This window comes from Pogoniulus pusillus, chromosome 1 (genome assembly GCF_015220805.1).
Source record: "Pogoniulus pusillus isolate bPogPus1 chromosome 1, bPogPus1.pri, whole genome shotgun sequence".
Classification (NCBI taxonomy): domain Eukaryota; kingdom Metazoa; phylum Chordata; class Aves; order Piciformes; family Lybiidae; genus Pogoniulus; species Pogoniulus pusillus.
This window is the reverse complement of record NC_087264.1, coordinates 26,773,492-26,798,229: the sequence shown is the minus strand read 5'-3', so window position 1 is coordinate 26,798,229 and position 24,738 is coordinate 26,773,492. Positions and strand designations below refer to the sequence as shown.

Below are 24,738 nucleotides of genomic sequence, written 5' to 3'. Positions count from 1 at the left end.
GCAGCGGAGCGCCGAACGCCCGATGCGCGGCGGGGCGGGGGTTTAAAGGAGCGGCGGCGGCGGCCGGGCAGGTACGGGGCGGATGGGGAACGGGGACTAGCAGGAGAGCTGGGGGTACCTCGCTTCGGTGAGGGCTAAGGGGAGTCTGCGTGAGAATAGGGGTACCTGCGTGGGGCCGAGTATGTCCCCATGTGGGGAATGTGGTTGCCGCAGGGTAAGAAGCCGGGGTGTGGGTCAGTCTGGAGGAGCGCCTAAAGAGGTCCGTTCCTCGGGCGCTGCAGCGGGGCAGAGGTCAGCCCACGCATGGATCTGGCTGTCTGCGGGCCTGGGAGCCGGCGTACGGCGCTGTTCCTGGGCGGTGTGGCGAGTGCTGGCCGCTCCCCGGGGAGCCGGCGTGGGGTCTCTCCGGGAAGCGACTGGGTCCGTAGGCGACACTGTTAAAAAGTTCCTGCTGATGTTGGGGAGCGAGCGTGGGCGTCTGGAGCGGTGTCTGGCACATCGTCACACTGACGTGCCGGAGCTGCTGTCCCAGCTGGGGGGCCTATGTCCCCCTCTCCACGGCGGGAGTAGCCGTGATGGGCACCCAGGGACCGCGTGTGGGTAGCTCCGTGGCAGACACGGCAGAGATGGTGCTTTGAACTGACCCAGGGCTTTGTTCGGGGAAGCCCAAGGTGTGACCGAGCGGAGTATGGGTCAGGACTGGAAGATGTTGGGGACAGGGGCCATGGGGACGTAGGTCGTGGGGACAGGGCCCCGCCAACCTTGCGTACTGCCCTGCGTGGCCGGGGCCGTCCTTGCCCGGGATCGGGGCGGGATGGAGAAGCCTTCAGAGGGGAGGGAAAGAAGGACCGCTGAGCGGGGAGCAGAGGCGCAGAAAGCGGGTGGTCAGAGCCATGCTGTCTGTAGTTCCCGGTTCCTGCCCGGAGCCAGGGACAGGATCTGATCTTCACTGCTCTTGAGCACGAACACCCGTTCTGGGAGCGGGAGGCAGCGGCGTGGGACCCGTCCGGCTGCAGCCTGTTGCAGGAAGGGCTCCAACCTGCTGTCAGCACTGGCGACCCTCCCCTGCGCGACACACCCCACAAGTCGTGCCGAGTGGTGCTGAGCTGCACGGTCTGTGCCCCCGCTCTGCCTCCTGCGCTGCCGGGACTGTTATCCTGCGCTGAGGCTGCTTGCCCAGTGCCAGCCTGCCCAGTGCCCCTGAGCTGGGCCTGGCCCTCGGCACACCTTTCCGGGCAAAGATCGGCAGCGGTTCACATGGACAGGGCTGCGTAGCTCCCCGCCGAACCTTGGGGGTGGGTGAGGAGGGTGTTTCGTGGCCGCTCGCAGGTTTCTCGAGTGCCAGTAGAGATCTGCCAAGCTGCCCCTCCTTCCTCCTGTCCAGTTACCTCCACACAATGGACGCAGTGTGTGCCTGCAGCTTCCTCTGCAAGAATTACAGTTGCATGGGCAGGCACTTTATCCTTTCTGATCTCCCCTCTTCTCCCACCCCCCTCTCCCCCTTCCCCGGAGGGTTTGTTTTCCAGCAGGCTGAGTTCAAAAGGGGCACGAGATACGGCTGGCAAGCAGTCTGGCACTAAACAAACGTTTTTAATCAGAATCACATGGATTAGACCCAACTTTCCATTCACATGCAGTGCTTGCTACCTGTGAGCTCCACTGTTTTTCATGGTGGCTGAGCTGCTAGTCTTAAGTATCGAGTGAGATAGCACTTGAAGCTGGTGACAGAGATCTGAAGCACGGCTTACTGGGGATAGGTGTGTGCTGCTGGTGACTCTAGGGGCATATCCAGTGCAAACTGCTGGAGCTGCTCTCCTTGAAGGAGAAGCTCTCACTCTGCCAGACAGCAATCTGAGAGCTGGCTGCCTAGGAGACTACCAAAGACACCTTGTCTTCAGACAGAGGTGAAGCTTGATGCACAAAGTCCTTGGGCTACTCTGAACAGCACAGCGTGTGGTTCTGTCCCTGAGTGAGAAGCCTTTTGGCAGGCACTTCATCCTTTGCCTTGCCTCATCCTTTGTCTCACCCACTATCTGTCCTGTCCCCCTTGCTCTTCATCTTCTTCCAGTGTGAGTGAGTTTGGAGTACAATTTGAATAGCATGATGCTGCCTTTTTATGGTAAATTAGTGCCGCAAGGGAGCACCGGAGGAAGGGTGGTTTGGCAGAGCAGCAGCTAGCCCATGAGACCAGGCAAGACTTCGCTTATGGTGCCCACGGTGGGGTGAGTAGTAGGTGAAAGGCTGGGCTGAGGAGCTGGTTTCTCTCTTGACTGTACCCAGAAAGATCTCTGAGCAGTTTCTTTCTTAGCACTTACTGTCAGTCTGGGATGCTGAGGGCTCGTGCTTACTGGAAATCCACTGGCTGTGAGGCTAAATATTTCCTGTGCTCTGATGATGAAAGGTGTGGGCTCAGCACTAATGGTAGGAAAAGAAGCAAACCCAAAAAATCAAATGATCTGCCAGCCCGTGAGCGGGTACAGTGCTGAAGTCCAGCTTGCTTGGTTGCCAGCATCTCACTCTGCTCTGATCCATGAGACCACAGCATTTCTGCGCAGCTTGACTCCTGGCAGAGCACTGCCAGGGTTCTGAGTTAGCTCATCCTAAGTAAGCCTTGTCCAAAACATTCCTTGCAGAGTGCTGAGGTAGGTGAGGATGTCTTCTTACAGCAGCTGCCAGCATTAGAGCTGTTGAGCAGAATATATGAGAACAGGTTCAGTATACAAACACTTGATGGTGTCTTGGGAAGTTGCTAGTGTGGGGGCAGAGGGTATTCCCCCAGCCATGTTTTCCTGCTGTCCTTCCACCACCAGGATGCAGGGAGCCTGGTGATTTGAGGTCAGGGGTGTGGGTTTTTTTGGCTGTGGTTGGAAGGGAGCTGTGCTGATGTGGGATGAGATGGTCTGTCTGGCCCTGTCTCCTCAGGACATCCCTTTCTGCTCTGCTCAGCTCCTGCACCATGGTGTGGCTGTCTATTCTCTTTGCTTCTAGATGAGCTCAGGCAATGCTTTGGGACAGCTAGAGATAAATCGTGACTTGCTTCAAATAACCTGTAGACAGAGGCATGCCCAGGGAGTATTTTAGTCTCTGACACATGAGCCTTGCCTAGAATGGAAGCCTTGATTTGCTCACGATATCACACTGGAGACCAGCACCTTTCAGGATAGCTCCGAGTCTCTGTCCAAATGGGGATACAAGGGCAATGAAGCACACCAGGCTCCAAGCATAGCATTGCTGGTGGTGGCAGATTGCATCTCTGATCTCCAGCAGCCCTCCTGAGACCTGGATAGGCAGAAGCTGCCTGGGGATGATGGTGGTGTAGTCCTTGAATTCCTGAAGTGCTGCTGACAGGTCTATTGCTTGAAGTGGTAGTCTGAGGGGGAAGGGAAACCCAGGTCAAACAAGATTAAAGGGCCTTTTAATGCATGTTTTGACTTGGAGGCATTTTGTTGCTGTTCTCCACCAGGATGCCACTTAGGGTACTTAACTGAGGCCTGGCATCTCAGGATTGAGACTCTTTTTGGCTTTCCAGGAGGAACAACATGTCTGGCAGCATGTGCAGAGCCCTGCTGTGAGACAGTGACTGCCTCCTGCCTCCAGATGCCTTTTCCAGAAAGCCATTTAGAGCCCCAGGCTGTTACTTGGATGACTCTCCTCTCTGATTCATTAGCAATGTGCAGTCCCTTCTGCAATGTCCCGGCTCTGCCCGTGCTAAGGCTGAGCAGAAGAGGCTGTATCTTTTAATAACCGTGTGATGCAGCTGGAAAAAAACTTCTGGACATGCAGTTCTCTGGTGGCCTGAGTCAATGGAAACACTCCAAGGGAGAGATGCATCTGGGCCCTGAGGGAAAGGGTGATGCAACTGCTTTGGGGTGAGGGTGGGGAACTGCTGGTGGATTCTGATCTGCCTCACCCTGGAGCTGCCCAGGCAGCAGATCTGGAGATCGGTGCCACCAGGCTGCAGGTCTCGCCGGCCATAGGCGAGGTGCTGCGTGGCTGCGTGGCAGCCGCTGGGCATGGGCCCCACCCTGGAGGCGAGGCTCTTGCCATGTGCGCAGGGGAAGCCTGCTCTCCCGGTGCCGGTGGCGGTCCCGCTGCGGAGCGCCGCTACGTGTGGCAGGCACGGGCGGGGTTAGCTCTGCTCAAGGTGCCTTTGCTCTTCCAGCTCCTTGCTGTTGGAGCTACTTGGTCTTGTTGCTGGCAGCTTCTGTTTCCTTACTCAGGTGGGTCTCGGGGGGCTTGGCTTTTACCTGCTGAACTGCACCCTGGAAATGCGGGGCTCCAGCAGCACCAGCGGGAGGCTTGTGAGCGCAAAAGGGATGTGTGCCAGGCGGATTTGCTTCATATCCTGCTCCTTCTGCTCCAGAAGTGTCTGATATTCTCCCTTTAGACCCCGTTGGCTGACGTGGGAGCTGACAGATCAGGACAAGCAGAGTAGGGATGATGGAGGGGATAGGTGTCTGTTCACTGTTGTGTCCATGAGTGTCCTCTCTCTGGCTGCCTGCCACCTTGTAGCCAGATAGTCAGGTAGACTGACAGAGCACAGGGAGTGTCCAGCTGTGTCGTGGTGCTGTACTTCTTTGGTGGAGTTGCTGGGTTTCTCTGTTGAGGTGGCAGCTGTTGTACATGACTACTTCTCCCCAGCCCTTTTTGGAGTTGGTGTTGTTCCGCTTGTTTCATATTGTGCTGTGCCAGGCTGACCTCCAGGGTTTGCAGAGGGGTGCCACAGAGCTGGTACCCAGCACTCTGCACACTTACTTCTCTGTTCGGAGTTTTAAAACAGTTGGGGCACTTCCATCAGGAAGATGGTTTGGGTAGGGTTTACCTGCTTTGAAGGTACTGCACCTCCTGCATCTTGGAGCAATTATGTGTGGATAGAGGAGCTTTAAATCTAAATTCCTGGTTCCTCTCTGATTCTTTTGCCCCAGCTTGCTCACATGGCTTCGTGTTTCTGGTTTGTGCTTACTCCCAATAATGATAATCCCTGTAGCCTCCTGGGAGAAGGGCTCATCCCTTCCAATCTGCTGTTGTGTGGTGTGGGAGTTGGAGGAAAGGAGTGCACTGGTAAGATCCCAACAGGGAAGGAGGATCTCCTCTTCATCTGAGGAGCTGTGACATGTGCAGGCTGCTCTGCTCCCTGCAGAGCAAGTTGTGTGGTGGTTCTGGCCTGCCTTCTCTCCTCTGCCTTCATCCCTTCCCTGCCTGTTGTCCATCTATCTGGACAGACTCATCTTGACTCCCCTCCTGAGAGTGCCCAGGGTATGTTGCAGTGGCTCAGGTTACTGGACATGATAGTTAATCCCTTCACTGCTTCACAAGCTAAGCCCTGCTGTTGTCATATCTGGGAGGGGGGCAGTGACCTTGCATCCCTCCCTCAGCTCCCTGTCCTGCTGAAGAACTCACATGTGTTACGATGGAGCACGATGGCTGCGACTTAGCCAGCACTTCTGGGGACACGTGTGCAGTCCTCCTTCTGTGGGTGGGGAATGAGCTACAGGACAGTGCAGTGATCTGAATCCAGGCACATACAGCACACAGATATTCTCCCATGGGCTGTCTGGGTAGCCTGAGGTGACATTGAGCTGTGTTTTGTAACAGGCTGGAGGGAAGAGACAGGACCAGGGTGTTGGGTGCTGCTGAGCTTTGACACTCTGGGCTATCCCCAGAGCTCTCTTATGCAAGAGCAATTCACATGACTGCTTGTCTTTTGAGTTTCAGGTGACAGCAAGCTCCAGAACCTTCACGTGTGCTGAAATGTGTTATCTGTCGTTCAAGCTGAGAATCCCTGGTTAAAGGGTGGTCCTCACAGCCACTACTGGGCCCTGCCAGCTTCTCCAGCTGTACCCCTGCAACATTGGCAGCCTTCAAAGGTTAGTTATCTTGCTTGTTAAGTAGATGGTTTACATGTACTTGAGCCCTTCCAGTCTTAGTGCTTCTCTACCCAAAATGGCAATTACATGGCAGAAGGTCTTGCCTTTGTGGGTTTCCTCTCTGCTAGGTATTTGAGTGCTTTGGGACCCGTGGGAAGACAACACTGGCTCAGTCCACTGGAGGGAAAAAGCAGATTCCCTGCATGGAAGCTTGGGACAAAGTGTGGTCTCACTTCCATGGCTGTGCCAGCTGAACTTCCCTTGAATGTGCACATCTGGATCCTTCTCCCCAAACATTGCTATGGTCTATTGCTTCTTTCTAGTGCAGTGGGCAGTAAGTAACTGAGACCTGGGCTGAGGAGCCAGAACAAACTCCTTGGGTCAGGGGAAATTGGAAGCCCTCCCTTCCGAAGGCTGGGAGCTCATGCAGACATTGCTCTACCCTAGCACCTTCTTTTCCCTCTCTCCCTTACAGCAAATGTTTCTGTGGGGCCACTGTTTTCAGTGGTCACATCTTTCTCCTCTACCCCTCATTAGTGCAGGGCTTGGCATGCCAGCAGGAGGGAGCCTCAGCGTGTCTGCGCCTTGATCGGATTTGTCAAGGCTCCTTCCCTTTTCTTCCTGTTCTTTGAGGGGTGAAACAAAGGAAACAGAAGAGTGGAATTCCAAGGAATAGGAGCAAGGGAAGAGAGGGACGCTGGAGTGAGAGGTTGCCCCTGCACACACGCACCCCCCGCCTCAGTCTGCTGGGGGCAGAGCTGGAGGCAGAGCATTTCGGGAAGTGAGGCCCTTCCCCAGCATCCCTGCTCCCAGCTGTGCCACCAGCTGCCTTGCTCCCCTTGCTGCGGGGGCAGCGGGGTGCTCCAGAGAGCTCCTGGTACCACCGCTTGGGGAGCTTCCCTGGTGAGGCTTTCCCACTGTGTGCTGCAGTTCCAGCAGTGACGAATAGAGCTCAGCTTTGCCTACTGCCTCCTCTCAGCACAGACACAGGAGCCTGAACACAGCTCAAGGGAAAGGAGCCATTATTTGACCTGCTTTGCTTGTCGTGGGCTGAGGTAAAAGGTTTCCCTCTTTACCTGTGCCAGGAAAGCTTCAAAAGAGCCCAGCACAGAGCTGAGCAGCCTGCCTGGGTGCCAGGGCAGCAAGGCACTTGCCCCTCCCCAGCCCGGAGCCAGATAAGCACTTGAACAAGGACCTTCTGTGCAGACAGGTCTGTGAAGTGGAGACAAACCTGGCCTGGCACTTGTATTGTCTCCCAGGAGTCAGAGTCCTGGGAGGTGAGTTATGGCTGGCCAGGCGAGGCTGCCACAGGTAACACGTCAGCTGTGATGCAGCCACTCGCTCCCTCCTCTGCCATGCCCAGGACATCGTGCAGGTTTCCCTTCACCCTGCCCTCAGCCCTGCTGTGAGTTGGATCAGGGGAGGCAGGAGGGTGGTCAGCAGCCTTGGCGTGAAGCTCTTGAGCGCTGGAAGGGAAGTACCTCCCTACCAGTGACCCCTGCCCTGCATTTAAGCCCCGAGGAACAGCCTTTAAGGCACAGCTTCTGCTTCCTTTCCTTGTTCCTCCTTGTTATCCTCCTGGCAATCCCTGCACTCTGTGGTTTAATTAGAGAGTGGAGTAAAGTGCTTAGGCTCCAAAATGTGCAGATTAGGGGTTTACTAATCCTCTTCTTCAACGGGTGCTCGCATCCTGCTCAGTCTGTTATTGAGCTTCTTTCCCCACAAGTTTGACTGTGGAAACTCAGCCAAACTCAAGACCTGCACCTCTCCTCTTGTTTGCTGTGCAGAGGGTGAAGGGCAAGGGGATGACAGGAGAGCTGTGGGGGAAGAGGGCAGTGGGCTTCTGAAAGTCTCAAGCTGGGTTTGCAGTCAGCACTGACTACCTTTCCTTCTCACAGCCTGGCTGGTTTTGGTGCTCCAGGAGCAATAAAGCAAGTGTTTGGTGTTTTGGGTTTGGGCTGTTTTGAGCACTGCCTTCCTGTTGTGACAAAAACATTATTTCTGTCAGAGGAAGCAACTGCTTCCTTGTATGCTTGTGTTTGTGTGCTGGGTGATTCCATGCAGGTTTTGTGCCATGCAGGTTTGTGTGCTTGTCTCTCCTCTGTCCTTGTTCCCAGCGTCTGCACAAGTGAGCCATACTGCAGCATTGCTGGAAGCTCAGGGCCCCCTCTGAGAGCAGGAGGCTGGTCCCTGGCTCTGCTGTATGAGGCCAATTGTATCCTCACCTGTGGGGGCTGAGTTCCCTTTGTAGGACATGTGCTGTCAGGGTGAGGGCAGAGGCAGAGTGTTTGCTGTTCCAGATGGAAGCACCAAGTAGGGAAGACAGAGTAGGAAGGACAAGTGTGGTGGTAAGGATAAGGCTTTCCCTGGAAGCAGGAAAGGAACTTGTCCCTGATGGTCACAGTGCCACTCCTGGGGCAAGCTAGGCACTGCAGAGAGGTTGCTGTGGATTGCAGAAGATGTGAGCTTTAGTCCCGAGCTACTCTTCTGCCACTTGGTTGAGTTGAGGCATCCCTGCCTTTGCCCTTTGGTGTGTGAGTTCAGGGTTTAGCTCAGCAGTCTGAGCAGTTCCAAGGATGGGAACACAAGGTGCAGCAGGAGAGGAGAAGTGCTGGAATGGCCAGTAAGGACTTTGGGAGCATTTTCCTTTCCACTGCCAGGCTTTGGCAACTGCCTCCCCTCTGGGACCTACTTTCCCTCTGCCTTTTGTTCCCATCAGTAGCTACCTCATTTCCAGTCTGCAAAATGCCTCATACACTTTTTTTCCAGCTAAGTTTGCAGTCTCTCAGCCTCACCAGCATCTTTTCCTCAACAGTGCTGCCAAAGCCTATGGGCAATGTGTAAGCCTCTCTATAGCTCAGGTATTGCTCCAGGCCTTACAAAATGCCCTGGGCACCCTGAGTGGATGGCACTATTGCTGCTTGGGTTTTTTAGAGCATGCCCTAAGCCATCCTGGCTTGCTATTTATAGTGCAGTTGTTCCATTCCTCTGTCCCTGAGCTCTGCTTTCAGCCTTGCTTGGGCACTGAAGGCACCAGTGCCAGGAATAGCTCTGGGCAAGGGAGACATGGGAGTGCCTGCTTGAGCGCTGCTCTCGGCATGGCCAGTCCCTGATGGAAGAGGCACCAGGCTGCATCCATGAGCACTGCTCTCAGTGGACCTCAGCCTTCCCTGCTTTTCACACAGGGTGGGTGAAGGGATTGTCTTCCATGCTCCCTGTGTGTGCTTACTTCCCCTGTGCTGCTGAGGAGTGGAGTTTGGCACCGCAAGAGATGGCATCTGGAAGAGTTACTCCAGTGCCAGGCACCAGTGGGACTAGTGAGGAACCTTGATGTGATGTGCTTGCACCATGGAGGGCAGTTTGCATGGGAAGTCCTGCCCCTTGCACACCCTTCAGGCAGTGACTGTGACCTCTTGGTTGTGTATCCTGAACTGCTGTCCACTAGGGCAGGTGGGTGTCTCTTTGGTGGGGCACCCGTGCTTGGTGGCCTTGAGGGAGCTTGAGCTGAGGTTGGAAAGGAGCCTGCAGCACAGCAAACAGTGACACCCTCCTTAGAGTATCTGCTTCAGCAGAGCTGCTCTGGCCCTTTGGCTCATGATGGTCGCTGCTTGTCTGGAGAGCAGAGCTAAAGAAAGAATTAACTGCTTGATTTAGCACCCAAAGTGAAAAGTTGGAGGGGGGGAATAAAAACAACAAACCCCAACAACAAAACACCCCCACAGCTGAGTTTGAGAGACTCTTGGTCTTGTCTCTCCGTTGTAACACAGCTCAATTTCAAGCTACACGACGCTAAATGAGACTTTATTTTACACTTTGTTTTTTTTGCCTGGGAAAGAAGGCGTTTTGTTCTGGTCCAGAACTCGTCAGGAAGTAGCAAATAGCTCTGAGCGTTCTGGAGACTGCAGTTTTCAATCAATAGCTATTCAGCCGAAAACACTTACCCAGCTCTGCCGGTGACAGCGCACGGCAGGCACCTGAGGGCCTGGCTCACAGCCATGCCCCTGGCACCTTCTCAGAGGTGGCAGGGAGGATGGTGTCATCTCTCTTGCAGACTGTTCCGGGCAGAGTGCTGGTTGGGGGTTCTTGGAGGCCCTTTGCCACCTTTTTTTGTTTTGCTGTAATGAACCTAATTGATTTTGCACAAGATAATGCAGACTCCAGAAGTATGTGTAGGGAGGTAGGTCTAGTCAGACGTCCTGGGAGATGATCTCCCTTGTCAGGGAGCAGCTCCTGGCGTGGGTTAAGAGCGTTTCAAGGGAGCAGGGAGATCTGGGTGGCACGGGGGTGTGGGTGTGGGTGTAAATCTCCTGTCGGTCCCTACTGTGAGCACTGCTAGATGGAAACTTAAGACATAAGTAGTTCACGGGGTGAAATTCCCACCCCTTTGCTGTGTGAGGCATGGTGCCTGCTGGGTGCTCTGATGGCAGAGGGGGGAGCTGGCAGAGAGATTGCTGCAGACAGCTTTGGATAGACGCAGGAGCTCCCAGCTGCTGACCCTGCTCGGCTCTGACCCCCAGGAACTGCCATCTGCAGCAAGCCTGCGGCAGTGGAAGTGTCAGGAAATGGCAGGAAGGAGCAGGTACTGATGCCCGGAGCAGATCTGGAGGACACAGTGAACCTAATGGATTCAGAGCTGGCCATTAGCTGCAGCCCAGCAGTCAGCAAAAATGCAGATATTAGAAACCTAATCCCGGCAGAAGGAAGGGACCTGGAGATCAGCCCAAATGCTTCTCCTCTTGTGTTTCAAGAGGCAGGCAGGGTCATCCTGCCCCTTGTAGTGCTCCTGCACAGTGCCCAGATTGGGTCCCTCCTTTGCCTAGCTGTGCTGGCCATAGGGCCTGTGGAAGGGATTTTATCCAGACCTCTGTATCTCTATGTTAGAGCAGCTGTCCTAAGCCAGGCTTATGCTCCATCAGGCTCAGAAGGAGGCCAGTCAGTGTCAATACTTCACCTGCCAGGTGTCTCCTGCCATCAAACAACTTGTAGTCAGGGGAGGTAAACCTAGGAGCAGGTATGTCCTCTGTGACTTTGTTGGGTGTCTCAGCAGTACACTGGCAGGATCTCCTGGTGGAAGGAGGCACTGGGATCACCTCCAGGTGCCAGACTGGAGCAAGGCTGGCGTACCCCACCGGGATGTGCAAGAAATGAGCTTGGTATTAAAAACATGACCGGCATAGACATGCAGGGTGCTCCCTTGCCCTGAGCTTGGCACTGTGGGCAGAGGGCTGGCTTACCACTGGAGGAAGGTAGTCTGCTCCAGAGCCATGCTGGAGGGTTGAGCAGCCTTTGGCTGAGGGGTTTCCTGCTGGCTGGGAGTGACTTAGTCCCTGAGGCATGATCCTTACTTCTAGCCCAAGGTGATGTTGGCTTGTCAGATGAGTGTCCTGGGCAGCATGTCTGGTGTGCTGCAGCTGTGCTCACACACAAGCTTCCAGGATCTATCCTGTTGGTCCCCTGCTGCAGTGAGGGACAAATGCAGCACATACAGAGGAGCATAAGCCAGCAGCTGCTTTCTGCTGCTCTGGTGTTCCCACAGACACGGCTGAAGGTTATTGCCAGGTGGAATCTTGCAGCTTGTTCTTGGGTCTAATGGGAGTGACAACACTTAGGGACCATGTCACTAGCTGGGTGGGCGCCTTTTAACTTGCCTGAGAGCTGTGGCAAAACACAGCTGTCCAGCTCATAAGTGTTGCAGGATATCTGGTGGACATAAACCTCCTACACGACACTTGCATGCTCTGCCGTGGCACTGGACTTCCCACGTGTGCCCTGCACAGCCCTCTCTCCAGCTGGGGCTCTGCTGGGCTGCTGAATCCCATGCTCAGTGGTGGGCAGGGAGACTAGCTGCAGTGGCAGACTGTGTCTAGCAGAGCCTTGTGATCAGGAGTCCCTGCCAAGAAGAGTTGCTCCCTAATGCATTCCTGAGGGTTTAGACGTGGAGAGGTAAGCAGTGAGGCGTGTTCCAGTGTCAAACCCAGCCTGAACTTGCTCGTTTCCTCTGGAAAGAAGGAAACAGCCTGGTAACGGAAGCCTCTGTTTCAGCCAGGCTTGGAGCTTCAGCTAACACCCTGCAGAGGCTGTTAGCTTCTCTTCCCCACGTGCTGTGCTTCTGCAAGAGAAGATGGCTTTTCAGTGTGACCTTTGCAGAATAAAAAGCCAAACTCTTAGAGCAGCAGAGTTGTGTGTGGTGATAATGTTGTGGGCCTGGGGAGGGCTTGATGCAGGAGGCTGAGCCAAACTGAAGTGCAGCTGACTGCTGTCCCAGGAAGATCTTCACCATCCTGTGTCTCCTCTGGAGTTTGGTGGTATTGGGGGGCAGTAGGAAGATAGGGATACTTTCTTCTTTTACAGCTCATGTGCTGGTATCCAGTTCTGTGGCTGCTGCTCGATCCAATCTCTATACTACGATGTCTGTTTTGCCATAGGTTGCTCTTTCCAGGAAAATACAGAGTTCTCACTTAAGTTTTGCTTATCATAAGACTGGGGAGGGAGGGACAGCATGTTAATCCGGAGCATGGGGTTTTAATCCTGCTCTCCTGGCCGAATTCCATTCCACCTCTGTAAACTCCTGCCACAGGCAGGCAGCTGTCCCGCTCTGTGCTGCCTGTGTGGCATCCGCTGGCTGGCACAGCCCCCCTCGAGTAGCAGCATTTCAGCCATGGGGACAAGGAGGTGACCTCGAGTCGTAAGGTGCTTTGTCAGATGGGTGCTGCAGAATGTGCTCTAAAGGTGACTTGCTGAATGAGGAATCAGCCTGTCCTCTCCCATCTCTTTGTACGAGCAAAAGAGATCATCCCCAGTCACCTCTCTTCAAAGCGTGGTTGGTGCCTTTTCTCAGGTGCCAGTCTTGCTGTGCTGTGCCCACCTGGCTGTCAGGCCCTTTTCTTACCTGCTGTGAAGCTGCTGAGGCAGCCTAAGCAAGTCAGCTAAACTGGTGCTGCTCTCCCAGCTCCAAAGTCAGACTGGGGAGAAGGGTTTGCAGTTTCTGTTGTCCACAGCAAGGTAAGACAACAGGCAGCATGAGTCTGAAATCACTCCTGGCTGTTCTGCATCTCTTTACTGGACACAGCCAGGCCTCCTCTTCACTTGTAATGCCTGCAGGTACACAGTTAGGGGGTGCAGCAAGCCTGTGGCTGTCCCTGTGCCACTGAGACCTGCAGTTTCGTTGTGTCTTAGCATCCCCTCTGCAGGTGCACCTTAGCTCTAGGAGAGACAACAGGCTAAGGCGTCTAAGGTGCCTTTCATGAGCCTTGCTGCCAGCTGTGGTGTTGTGGGAAAACAGAGAGGGCTGCTCTCTTTTGTGCCTGTGGGTCTGGGAAAAACGTGCTGATGGGATGGGAAAGCTCCCACTGCCAACTCTCCCTAAACATTAACTGCTCACCTGATAGTCACCAAGCCATGGAGAGCGAAGGCCAGTTGGGCTGAGTCACACTCCGACAAAGAGGGGATCTTGGATGAGCAGGGTGCCATGCCAGCACATGGGCAGCTCTGGGAGGGAGCCTGAGGCAAGCAGGGTGGGCACACTGTCTTGGGAGTGCAGCCTGCTTGTGCACGGAAGAGTTGCTGGTGGGCAGCCAGCCTCAGGCTCCTGCCCACACCTTGGAGGTCAGTGTGAGCATGCATCTGGTGTTTGTGCAGCTGCCTGGCTCTGCTGGCTTGACACTCCCTGTCTTCTGACTATCATCCTGTTGTCACTGGCAGCAGGAGTGTCCAGGCATGAGGTGAGACTGGGGTCCTGCCTGTCCCTTACTTGGTGTCTGCCCTAAGCCTGTCCCTGCAAGAGGGAGGACCTGAGTTCCTCTTTCTGTCCAGTTTGCTGTGCTCCTGCATTCCTGATTCCTGCCAAAGCAGGAGCCACCCTGTTCCCAGGGAGAGAAGGTGAGGATAAGCTGCTGTGAACAGCACTTCTGCCTCATGCTCTTGTGCTAGGTTCGGAAGCTGGCAGTATTGGGAATCCTCTCATCTTACTGCTGGCTGCACTTGTCTGGCTTGAGCAAGGAGACTGAGGAGGTAGGGCAGAGAGGCCAAGGGCCATGGCTGCAGGGATGCTTGTGCTGTGCCCAAGTTGCTGGAACCTGCTGTGCCCCTTGCCTAGAAGCTGCTTCCAGTTGTGCCCTCCACTTGCTGTGCCTTTAACACTCTGTGGGGGAGGAGAGGCTGTGTAGCTGCTTTTCTGCTTACCATCTCCTCCCCACCACCGTAAAGCCCTTAAAATGCCTCTGCCTTGCCTGTGCTTCCCAGCAGCCTACCTGCACCTACCCCAGCTGATGAGACCCTGATTCTGTGTCCTCACTTGCTGGAGTGAGCAAGATAGGGAAGCCAGGAAAAGCTGTGGAGAGGCAGCAGCAGTCAGCTGGAGCTGGAGGTGGTTTCCTTGGCTGTAGCAGTGCTCATCAGGAGCACTTCTCCCAGGAGCATGAGTAAGCTGTGCTTGGCCACTGCACCTGATGGCTCAGCTGGAGCACTTGTTTTGTGGTGGATACCACAGGGCAGGGACAGGACAGTCCCAAAGCCTGATCCTCGTGTGCCCTTGGGCCCAGCAAGGGGAGATGAAGCAGGGTACCCCGCAGGGATTTCGTTTTCCTGCTAGAGCTGGGCTGGGCATAAAGGCGCTGCTGAGGAGCAACTGCCTGTTGTAACCAGGGCACTGCAAGGGCAAGCAAGAGCTTCCTGAGTGGAAGGTAAATGTGTCTCCTGGGGCAGTGATTTCAGTGCTGCCTGGGTGGAGCCCCAGCCAACCCCTGCCCTGCAGGCCGGCGGCTGCCTCTGCAGGCACTGCTCTGTCTTTGGGAGGCAGGTCGGGGCTCGTGTTGCAGCTCGCCCGTGGGTTACGGGGTGGGGGGCAATTTGTGTTTCATCTAAATTGCTGTGCAGGCAGATTACATCCCAGTCCCTCTCCCTGCTGCCGGTGGTGGCCTCCTCTCACCACACCCAGTCTTCTCCAGGCACCTTTTCAGCAGGCTCCCACCAAGGTGGGCAGGAGGGCAGGGGCTCCTCTTTGGCTCCAGCCCCGGGCAGGAGCTTGCTGCCTTTCCCCAGCCCTGGGGCCAGGCTCGGGGGGAGCTGCAGGTAGATCCCATCTCCGCATAGTTAACATTCCCGGTCCTGGCCTCCCGCTCCTTACTCTGCTGCCACTCCATCCCGCTCGCTGCTGCTGCGCTAGGCAGGGCTGGGGGACGCTGTCTTCCTCGGGGAGCCCTGCTCTCCCGGGCTGGGGGGCTGGGGCAAGCCTGGGAAATCGGGAACCAGCTCGTCTTTCCTTTGTCACACCTGCGGTGGAGTTCACAGCCTGTCCCATGAGACCAGTGCTCAGACAGACGGCAGCTGCTGTCCCCTCTCTCGGGCGAGCGCCGAGCGCACCTCACCCTCGCAGTACCTGCGGCCCCTCTGTGCCAGCTGAGGGCAGGTGAGTTGGGTTCTGCTGCCTTCCGGAGCCCTCCCGAATGTCTCTCCGTGTGGCCGAAGCTTCCCGCACCTGGAAGGAGGCGGCAGGTGCTGGGTGGGGGTAAATGATCCCGGTGCTTTCCCGTACCGTAGCAAAGGAGGGATCTTTGGGGGCCGAGAGCGGGAGGGAGGCTGGGTTCCTTCCCATTTACTTTCGGCAACTCCGCGCCCCTGGCGCAGGGGGCTCTGGAGCAGAAAGCGAATTTAATCTCTAGTTTTGTTTGTTCTTTCTTCCTCCGAAAGGGCGGCCGGTGCGGGGGGAGCTCGGGTTTGAAGCGGGGAGGGGGGGGACGAGTCAGATCTGGAAGGGAGGAGTAAAGGGAGGACGGGGAACTGCAGCCCCGGAGGGAGCAGTAGCAGTGGGCTGCCAGTCGGCTGAGGAGGAGGGAAGGAAAGGCGAGGCAGGTCAGGTAAGGAAGTGGCCTCCTGGGGGGCAGGCGAGTGGCCAGGTGAGGAAGGGCGAAGCATGGCAGGAGGGGTGGGGGTGCTACAGTGAGGGTGGGGTAGGTGCAGTCCTTGGGTCCCTCCAGGGTGATTTTTGCAAGTGGCCTGCTGCTGGTCCCAGCCTGTCCTCCACAACTGCCTTCCCTGTAGCATGCTCACATGCAGGCTAGGGGCAGGGTGCCATTCCCCGCAGTGAGGCCCCCCCGGAGGGTTCTTGGTGGCAGGCGGGAGCAGGAGGGGTGCTGCTGTGTGCTACCACCTTCTCTCCTTCATTCGTGCCAAAGTCCTTTTCCCATCCCTCAGTGCCAGGTGACCTCCTTCATCTTGTCTCACCCGTACTCTCCTGCCTAGAGCTGACTGAAGTTTGGGGAATGCCCAGGCCAGGCAGGAGGGGTGGAGACTGGCTTGTAGGACAGGAGACAGGCTGGCAGCAGCATGCAGAGACCTCGCCAGGTCCAGCATGGCAGGGAGAAGAGGTGCCTGGGCCCAGCATGCTCCATGCATCAGCTCTCTTTTCCGCCATGCCCATGTTTGGCCCACTGTAGAGTGGGAAAGCAGAGCAATGCCAGGCCCTTCTTGCAGGGAGCTATGGTGTCAGCAGGATCCCTTCTCTGGCAGAAAAAGGGGTGCCTGCTGCCACAAGGTCTCAGCTGCATACCCCACTGGGGTTAGGGTGACCGTGCCCCAGCCCTTGCAGAGCCTGACCCTGTTGCTGCAGATCCCTTGCTCCTGGCCAGCTCGTTGTCCACCCTCAGCAGGCAATTCCTGCAGTGGGCAGGTGTTTGCGTTCGGGCCCCGGGGGCTGCTCAGGGTGGTGTCCTCCCAGGCTGCCTGCTTCAGCCCCCGAGCGCTGGCCTGGCGGCCCCACAGGCATCTGCACATCAATGGGCTGCAGCAGGATCCGTGCTCCAGCAGAGTCTGTGCAGGGGGGAGCAGACCTTAATCCGCCTCATTCATCCCTACAGCAGCTTTTGTTGAGCCTCCAGATGTTCTGCTGAGGGCAGGGGCTCAGCCTTGAGCTGCAGCAGGCAGGCAGGGGTGTGGAGTGAGCCAACCTGCCGGAGAGAGGTTGGTGTTCCCTTGCTTTGTGGGCGTCTTTGTCTGCTCATGGCACTCTTTGGGGTCTCAGGGCAGGGCTCCCTGGAGGTGCCGGTGCCTGGGCCTGGGTGCAGAAGCGGGGGGGGGGAGCATGGCTGCTCTGCCTCGTGTCACCAGTGCCAAAACATGAAGGTCGCACAGCATGCGTGGCCAGAGCCGAGGGGCAGGGCAGGGGATGCCCTGGCGTGCCTCACTGAGCCGACCCGGCTGGGAAGTGAGTTTCACTGAGGCGTGTGGGATTTTTCCACCAAACTTTGTCGGGACAGGTCGCTGCTGGCAGAGGTGGAGGCCTTTGGCTCATGGCAGACCTGGGTCTGGGAGTTCTCCCCTCGCCCACGGGCTAGGAAGGAGCCAGCGTGCCCAGCAGGGTACCTTGCCTGGCTCCGTGGGCTGCGCTCCCACCTAGCCCGCTCCGTCCTTGAGGCCCCTGTCTCAAGAGCAGTGCTGGCCCCTTCGGCCTGCGGAGGCGGTGGGGGAGGGACCTGTGCTCCGTCTCAAGGGCAGGCTCCATTAACCACCCCGTGACCAGCCACCCGCTCTCCAGCATCTCTCCTCCCTTGGGAGATCTTTGTTCTCTCCTCTCGGTAAGGAGCAAGGGACAGAGCTGAGTGCAATTTCTTGGAGGTCTCCTTCCCTCCTCTCATGTTTGAGGGCCCTTTAGAGAGCCACGTGGCCATGGCACGGTGGTGGGGCACACTGTGCAGAGGTCCGGATGCTACAGCACGGGCAGGAGGGTACTGGCGGGGAGAGGCTCTTACTGGAGAGGCGGAGGGTACCTGTCTTGCTGCTGTCTTTGTCCAGGCAGTGTTCTGGAGGGAGCAGAAGAGGGACATCCTGCTGGGTGGCGTCAAGGCACTTGGGGATGGGCTCCGGGATGGGTGGTGACACCACTGCCTTGCCCCACACAGGCTCTAGGATGCTGGGGACGGCCGGGCTGGGGCTGCCCACCTGATCCTTGCTGCCTGTGTCCCACCGGCACACCATGTTGCGTTCCTGGCGTGTGAAGCTGAAGCTGCTGCTCGCCACGGTGACCCTGGCTGTCCTCCTTTCCTGGCTCTACCTCTTCGTGGGCAGCCTCGAATGTGAGTGAACCTTCCTCCTTGGATCAGGGGATGAAAGAGTGTGGGCAGGGGAGGCTGAGACCTTGGAGTCGCTGCTCTATGACCATGCAACTCACTGCGGGGAGTACGAGCTCTGCATTTCCAGGAGCATCCCAGAGAATAGGGGAGCAGAGCTGTGATGTGGCATGGGCACAAGTCAGGTGTGCTGGGATCTCTCAGCTGGGGCTCTGTGCCACCATCCACACCCAGTCTTTCCCAGCTGAACTCTGCCTTGCTGTGCCCATTGTGCGCCCTGTGTCTCCTCCGCAGATGGCCGCTTCCTGCTGCTGCCGCCCTGCCTGGGGGAGCAGCCGAGCCGCGACGTGGAGCGGGAGGCGCTGGCCTCGCGGGTGCGCAGGGTGGAGGAGGAGAACCAGCAGCTCCGCCGCCAGCTGGGCCGGGCGCAGGCAGAGGGCAGCGACGGCAGCCCACAGTGGGGCCCCTCCGCAGAGGTTGGAGACCCTGCCGGGAGCGACAGGAGCAACCGCACGGCCTGCCTCAAGCAGCGCCTGGTGCACAAGTGTGAGGTGGGTGATGGCACCAGGACAGTGGCATGGTGGGTGGGGGATGTTGGATGGGAGGCTGGGACCCTGCCTGATCATGGATGTACATGCCACCTGCCTGGCACTGCTCACTCTGTGCCAGATGGAGGCCTCATCCTGCTTCTCCGTGGTGCTCATTTGGCCACAGCTGATGGGTGAGGGTGTTCTGCTTGTCCAGAAAAGGATACCAGACAGGAGGAGTGGCAGCCAGACTCCTGGTGCCTGCTTCTGGGGCAGGGGAATCCCACTTGTCTTTGGGGCTCCCTCCCGAGGGGAAGGGCTCTTCCCACAACATGACCCCAGGGGAGAGCTGACAGGACAGGGGTGTGCAGTCTCAAGAAGGTGCTTTTTGTCTCTGGGCAGCTCCTGCACGTTGCCATTGTGTGTGCTGGGCACAACGCGAGCCGGGATGTGGTCACGCTGGTGAAATCCATCCTCTTCCACAGGTAATGGTGAGGTGCTGCGCCAGAGGCTCACTGGCTTGGGCTTCCCAGATGAGCTGCTGCAGTGTGGGCAGTGCTGTGGGAAGGGGGCTCTGGGGCCTCTCTCCACCCCTTAGGCTGCTGCTTAGAGGGCCAGAGGGGATCTGGTTCTCCCAGATGGCTGATTTTTTTCTACATTTGCTCCCTCAGCTGATGTCTGCCCCTGGCAGGGGTGGGAGAGATGGGGACTGTGTCCTCTTCTTTCTGCTGTAGTGCTGAGTGCTGCTGTGCTTGCCCTTGACAGGAAAAATCCCCTCCACTTTCATTTCATCACGGACTCAGTGGCCCACCAGATCCTGCAGACGCTCTTCCAGTCCTGGATGGTGCCCTCTGTCCACGTCAGCTTCTATAACGCCGATGACTTGAAGGCAGGCACTTGTCCCTCCTTTGCTTTGTTCCAAGCCAGTGATCTGGCAAGCAGCTGAGAGGGGAGAGTCGAAGGGGGTTTATTAACTCTTTTCCTGCTGGTTCCTTGCTCACCTGCTCCCCTTTCTGGGCTTGTTCATCCGGCTGAGTGGCACAGGGCTGGTGCTGGTGGAGCGGGAAGCTGCTTTGGGGTAGCACTGCCTCAGCAGAGCTGGGCCCTCCACTGAGCACTGAAACAGTGGGGTTTGGGTGGGGGTTCTGATGGCTGGAGGGGGAGGCAAACCAGGGTGAGGGTGAAGGAGGTGCAGCCAGCGTGTGCCTGAAGGGCCTGGGGAGAGACATGTGGCTGCTGGTGGCGCAGATCAAGATGCTGCTCTGTTGTGCCTGTCTGCTGGCCTCTTCATGGGGTGCCATGCTTAGCCCTGAGGCTGTGTCTCCTTGCAGCCAGAGGTGTCCTGGATCCCCAACAAGCACTACTCTGGCATCTATGGGTTGATGAAGCTGACGCTGACCAAGGCACTGCCCTCCAACCTCTCCAAGGTCATTGTTTTGGACACTGACATCACCTTTGCCACTGACATTGCTGAGCTGTGGGCTGTCTTCGGGAAGTTTTCCGGTGAGGACAGGGTGCCCATGGGGCCCTGGCAGGGTCCTGGGTGCTGGGCTCAGGGTGGCAGTTCCTAGCCAGCACCATGCACCAGCACAGTGGGTTTGCTTGGGCCCTCTGGACCTACAGCAAGAGATGATGGATCTATGCCCCTCTGTTTCCTCAGACAAGCAGGTGATTGGGCTGGTGGAGAACCAAAGTGACTGGTATTTGGGCAACTTGTGGAAGAACCACAAACCGTGGCCAGCCTTGGGACGTGGCTTCAACACTGGTGAGTGTAAGCCTCCGAGATGGGCTCTGCAGCCTGATGGTGCATCCAGCTGGGGTGGCACTTGGCACAGAGAAGCTGGGGAAGGCTGAGGTGAGGCAGGAGGGGCTGAGCATGAGTGGCATCCTGGGGTCTTGTGGATGAGCTGAAAGAAGTCTCAGGGGGTGAAAGCAAGACAGGCTGCTTTGCTCCAGCTCTGTAGTGGCTGTGTGCTCCCTCAGTGACACAGTGTCCTCCTCCCTGGCATTCAGGGGTGATCCTGCTCCTGCTCGACCGCCTGCGCCGCCTGGGCTGGGAGCAGATGTGGCGGCTGACGGCGGAGCGGGAGCTCATGAGCATGCTGTCCACCTCGCTGGCTGACCAGGTGACAGTCCTTCCTCCGGGGTGGTTGGCCCCGCTGTGTTCCTGTAGCAAGGCTGTCACAGAGGGGATGTTCTGTCTTCCTCACCCACCTGTGCACTGACCTGTCTCTCTCCTAGGACATCTTTAATGCTGTGATCAAGCAGGATCCAGCCCTGGTGTACCGTCTCCCCTGCTTCTGGAACGTGCAGCTCTCTGATCACACCCGCTCGGAGCAGTGCTACACCGAGGTCTCGGATCTCAAGGTGGGTGGGTTTGCTGCTCCCGAGACTGAGAGGGCCCAAAGGAGTCACTGTTGGGGAAGCACTGTTGATTTCCCCTCTGTGGAGTGACACATTGCTGTCCTCAGGTGATCCACTGGAACTCACCCAAGAAGCTGAGGGTGAAGAACAAGCATGTGGAGTTCTTTCGCAACCTCTACCTGACCTTCCTGGAGTACGATGGGAACCTGCTGCGCAGGGAGCTCTTCGGCTGTGCCAGTCTCCCCAGCCCACCCAGCAACCAGGTGAGGGCAGTGGTAGCTGTGCCCCAGAGCATGGGGTGGGCTCAGACTCCACACAGCCACCCCAGCTCAGCCCAGAGCTGCTGCTCTCCCTCACCTGCACGGCATTGCAGCTGCAGCAGGCGCTGGAGGAGTTGGACGAGGATGATCCCTGCTACGACTTCCGCCGGCAGCACCTCACACAGCACCGCATCCACCTGTTCTTCCTGCAGTACGAGTTCCTGGCCCTTCCCAACCCCACTGATGTCACCCTTGTGGCCCAGCTTTCCATGGACAGGTACTTGCTGGTGGGGCTGGTGGGAGGTTGGATCCTGCCTCCAGTTCGTCTGAGGTGGCTCCGTATCTTGGGAACTATCAGGAATCTTGAAACACAGGTTCCTCACCCTCACCTAGCTCTTTGTAGTGAGGAGCAACACCCGAAAAGCTGGCAGGAGCATTTCCTCTTACTTGCCCACTGAAGTGGGCTCAGCTGACCCTCAGGCACTCAGTTCTGTGGTCTGCAGCAATAAGACAAGGAGCAATGGCTACAGACCAGAACACAGAAGGTTTCACCTCAATGTGAGGAGGAACTTCTTTACAGTGAGGGTGACAGAGCACTGGAGCAGGCTGCCCAGAGAGGCTGTGCAGTCTGCTTCTCTGGAAACTGAAAACCTGCCTGGATGCGGTCCTGTGCGAGCTACCCTAGGGGATCCTCCTTTGGCAGGGAGGTTGGACTCAACGATCTCTGGAGGTCCCTTCCAACCTCTAACATTCTGTGATCCTGGGTTTGGCCAAGCTGCCGTGGGGTAGATCAGCTCATGCAGTGCCCTCTGCTTGCCAGGCTGCAGATGTTGGAGGCCATCTGCAGACACTGGTCAGGCCCCATCAGCCTGGCGCTGTACATGTCGGACGCAGAGGCTCAGCAGTTCCTGCGCTACGCCCAGGCCTCTGAGGTGCTGAGTGCCCGCCGCAACGTCGCCTACCACATCGTCTACAGGGAGGGGCAGTTCTACCCCATCAACCTCCTGCGGAACGTGGCCTTGGCCAACACGCAGACGCCCTACGTCTTTCTGACGGACATCGACTTTCTGCCTATGTATGGCCTCTATGATTACCTCAGGTAAGGCTTTCTCCAGCCACCTCCTGCTCATCCTGCCAGGCTCCCCAGGCACTGGGGCTTGCAGAAAATGCCCTAGGCAGGAGCCCTCGACAGGCATAAACTGGTTCTCATGTTCAGCTTTGGGATCTCACCCTTGGTTTTGCTGGGCACAAACCAGTAGGTGAGGAAGCAGCCGTGGCTGTGAGGGCTGCCCTATCCCTCCTGCCCCTGAATGACCTCCCTACAAAGTGTCTGGCAGGATGAGCAATTAATACCCTTTGGGGCAAGCTGGAGGGGCTGAGGAAAGAGGATGTTGCTAAGGCTCACAGCCAGAGAGACCTCACACCCTTGCTATCACCACAGGACCTCCATTCAGCAGCTCGAGCTGCCCCAGAGGAAGGCAGCTCTCATTGTGCCAGCTTTTGAGACCCTGCACTACCGCTTGACCTTCCCCAAATCCAAAGCAGAGCTGCTCTCCATGCTGGACATGGGCTCCCTCTACACCTTCAGGTAGGGACTGGAGCTGCCCTGCCCTGAAGCGGGGCTGTCATACCCAGCAGAAGACAGTTTGGGCTGTAGGGCAGCTGGCCCAGAGGATCACCTGCATCCTCTGTCCCAAGGAATTGCCAGCTTTCCTCGTTCTCTCCTTCCCATCTCTCCTTTCAGGTACCATGTATGGCCGAAAGGCCATGCCCCAACGGACTACGCCAAGTGGCGGACAGCCACCGTGCCATACCGTGTGGCTTGGCAGCCAGACTTCGAGCCTTACGTTGTAGTGAGGCGAGACTGCCCCAAGTACGACCAGAGGTTTGTGGGCTTCGGCTGGAACAAGGTGTCCCACATCATGGAGCTAGATGCGCAAGTGAGTGGCACCTTGGAGGCGCTGAGTGTTGTGGGGATCTTGGCTGGGTTGGTACCACCAGGCTGGGGCTGACAGTAAGGGCTGCTGCTTCGCCCCCAGGAGTATGAGCTGCTGGTGCTGCCCAACGCCTTCATGATCCACATGCCCCACGCCCCCAGCTTCGACATCTCCAAGTTTCGCCTGAGCACAGGGTACCGGAGCTGCCTGCAGACGCTGCGGGAGGAGTTCCACCAGGACCTGTCACGGCGCTACGGGGCTGCCGCGCTCAAATACCTCACCGCCGAGAGGAGCCTGTGATGGTGCCTGAGAACGGAGGGTGTGGGGTGCTCGCAGGACTATGGAGAAGGGAGGGCACAGGGCCTCCTGCTGCCCTAGTCCCCTGCTGCAGCCTGGCCCAAGGGAACACAGCTGGCAGCAGAGTCTCTGGCACAGCAAAGGGATGGATGCCTCTACATAAAGTGGAAGATGCCAGCTGCAAGATCAGCAGTGCCTGCAGGTCAAGCTGCTGTGGTGTGGTCAAGGGTTTTTTTTTGTTGGAGCAGTAGCATGTCTGTGTTACAGGGGAGCTCCACCATGCCAGGGGTCAGAGGGATGGGTCTCCTCCCTCCCCTGATTTAGCAGATGTAGATTCTCAGCCTTCATTAGCTCACCTCACTGAGAGCCTGGGAGCTGTACCTTACCCTGCTGTGCCTCTGCTCTGTGGTCCCTGGTTCCAGTCCTACGCATACCTCTCCAGAGCTTTGGTGAGAGGGAGACAAGGATGTAGAGCATCCTTTTGCATCTTTTGGGGAGCAGACTCAGAGAAAGCCTGCCAGCACCCTGGGAGGTGGGGCTGGGGAGTAGCAGGTGTTGGGGTGAACATGGTTCAAGCCTAGAGCAAGGCTGTCTGGTTAACAGAGCAAAATATTGTCATGTCCCATCCATGTGGGTGCAAAGTCTCAAGTGAGGGTGACCTAGTACTGGTAAGGATGTCCCTCAGAACAGAGTGAGCTTATGGAGTAGGATAGGCTGTTTGATGTCCCCAGCAGTGGGATCCTGAGACAGACCTGCACCTCTCAGTTGGCAGCTCAGGTGCCATGCCCTGTCCTGGAGCTGGTAGTGCCCTGTCAATCACAACGGCTGCAACAGCAGCTTCATGGGGCCTGCTTGGAGAAATTCCCAGTGGGGCCCACCCTGCTCCCCCCCAGCTCTTTGGCAGCGCAGATATTGCTATCGACAATCAGGGATGTGGCTGACACTGGACAAGACCGTAGCTGAGCACTGTGGCGGGACCCCCGTGCCAAGAGCAGCTTGCCCAGGCACTGTCCCACTGCTGTCACACACTGGAGCACAGAGGATACCTTGCTTTTTCCTCATGCTGTTTAAATTATTTGGTACCTTTCTCATCAGAATTAAATGACTTGGGGTGGCTGGGCTTTGGCGGCGGGGGTGGGGGGTTGCATTGGTGTCTTGTTTTAAATCCTTTTTTCCTCTCTGATGATTTTGCTGGTGGCCTGGAGGCTCTCCAGGCCAGTTGCTGCTGTGGTCTCTGCTGTCCTCTCCTTAGCGTTGCTCTGGGCTGCCAGTGCCAGCCCTGTGCTGCTGGGAGGATTCCGTCCATGGTGGGAGTGGCTGGCAGGAGCCATATGAGCGTGGGCCATGGGAAGGGCACAGGCACCTCTTGCTTATTCTCTCTTTTTAATTTAATTTTTAAATTAAAGCTTTTTTATTCTTTTTCA

The 24,738-nt window shown here is 57.0% G+C and overlaps 1 protein-coding gene across 6 annotated transcripts; it reads left to right on the top strand.

Moving 5' to 3' along the window:
- Positions 1-27: 27 nt before the first annotated feature.
- On the top strand, positions 28-24,738 carry LARGE2 (LARGE xylosyl- and glucuronyltransferase 2). Of its 6 annotated transcripts, none has more exons than XM_064145549.1 (16): positions 28-71; positions 5,716-5,867; positions 17,762-17,935; positions 18,224-18,480; positions 18,859-18,941; positions 19,222-19,345; positions 19,788-19,959; positions 20,117-20,221; positions 20,470-20,582; positions 20,698-20,823; positions 20,928-21,083; positions 21,194-21,357; positions 21,901-22,179; positions 22,522-22,668; positions 22,825-23,020; positions 23,120-24,738. In XM_064145549.1, the coding sequence occupies exons 3-16, from the start codon at positions 17,836-17,838 to the stop codon at positions 23,315-23,317; spliced, it is 2,220 nt and encodes a 739-aa protein (XP_064001619.1). In that variant the 5' UTR covers positions 28-71; positions 5,716-5,867; positions 17,762-17,835; the 3' UTR covers positions 23,318-24,738. The 6 variants fall into 6 exon arrangements, with proteins under 6 accessions (XP_064001619.1, XP_064001644.1, XP_064001652.1 ...); XM_064145560.1 differs by lacking the exons at positions 28-71; positions 5,716-5,867 and adding exons at positions 15,638-15,721; positions 16,721-16,823; XM_064145567.1 differs by lacking the exons at positions 28-71; positions 5,716-5,867 and adding exons at positions 15,718-15,760; positions 16,721-16,823.

Bases quoted from the DNA above. Each gene is read 5' to 3' on its own strand.
- LARGE2 (XM_064145549.1), top strand. From the start codon at position 17,836: ATGTTGCGTTCCTGGCGTGTGAAGCTGAAGCTGCTGCTCGCCACGGTG. The intron at 18,481-18,858 runs GTGGGTGATGGC...GTCTCTGGGCAG, and splicing joins GCCTGGTGCACAAGTGTGAG to CTCCTGCACGTTGCCATTGT. The intron at 22,669-22,824 runs GTAGGGACTGGA...CTCTCCTTTCAG, and splicing joins GGCTCCCTCTACACCTTCAG to GTACCATGTATGGCCGAAAG.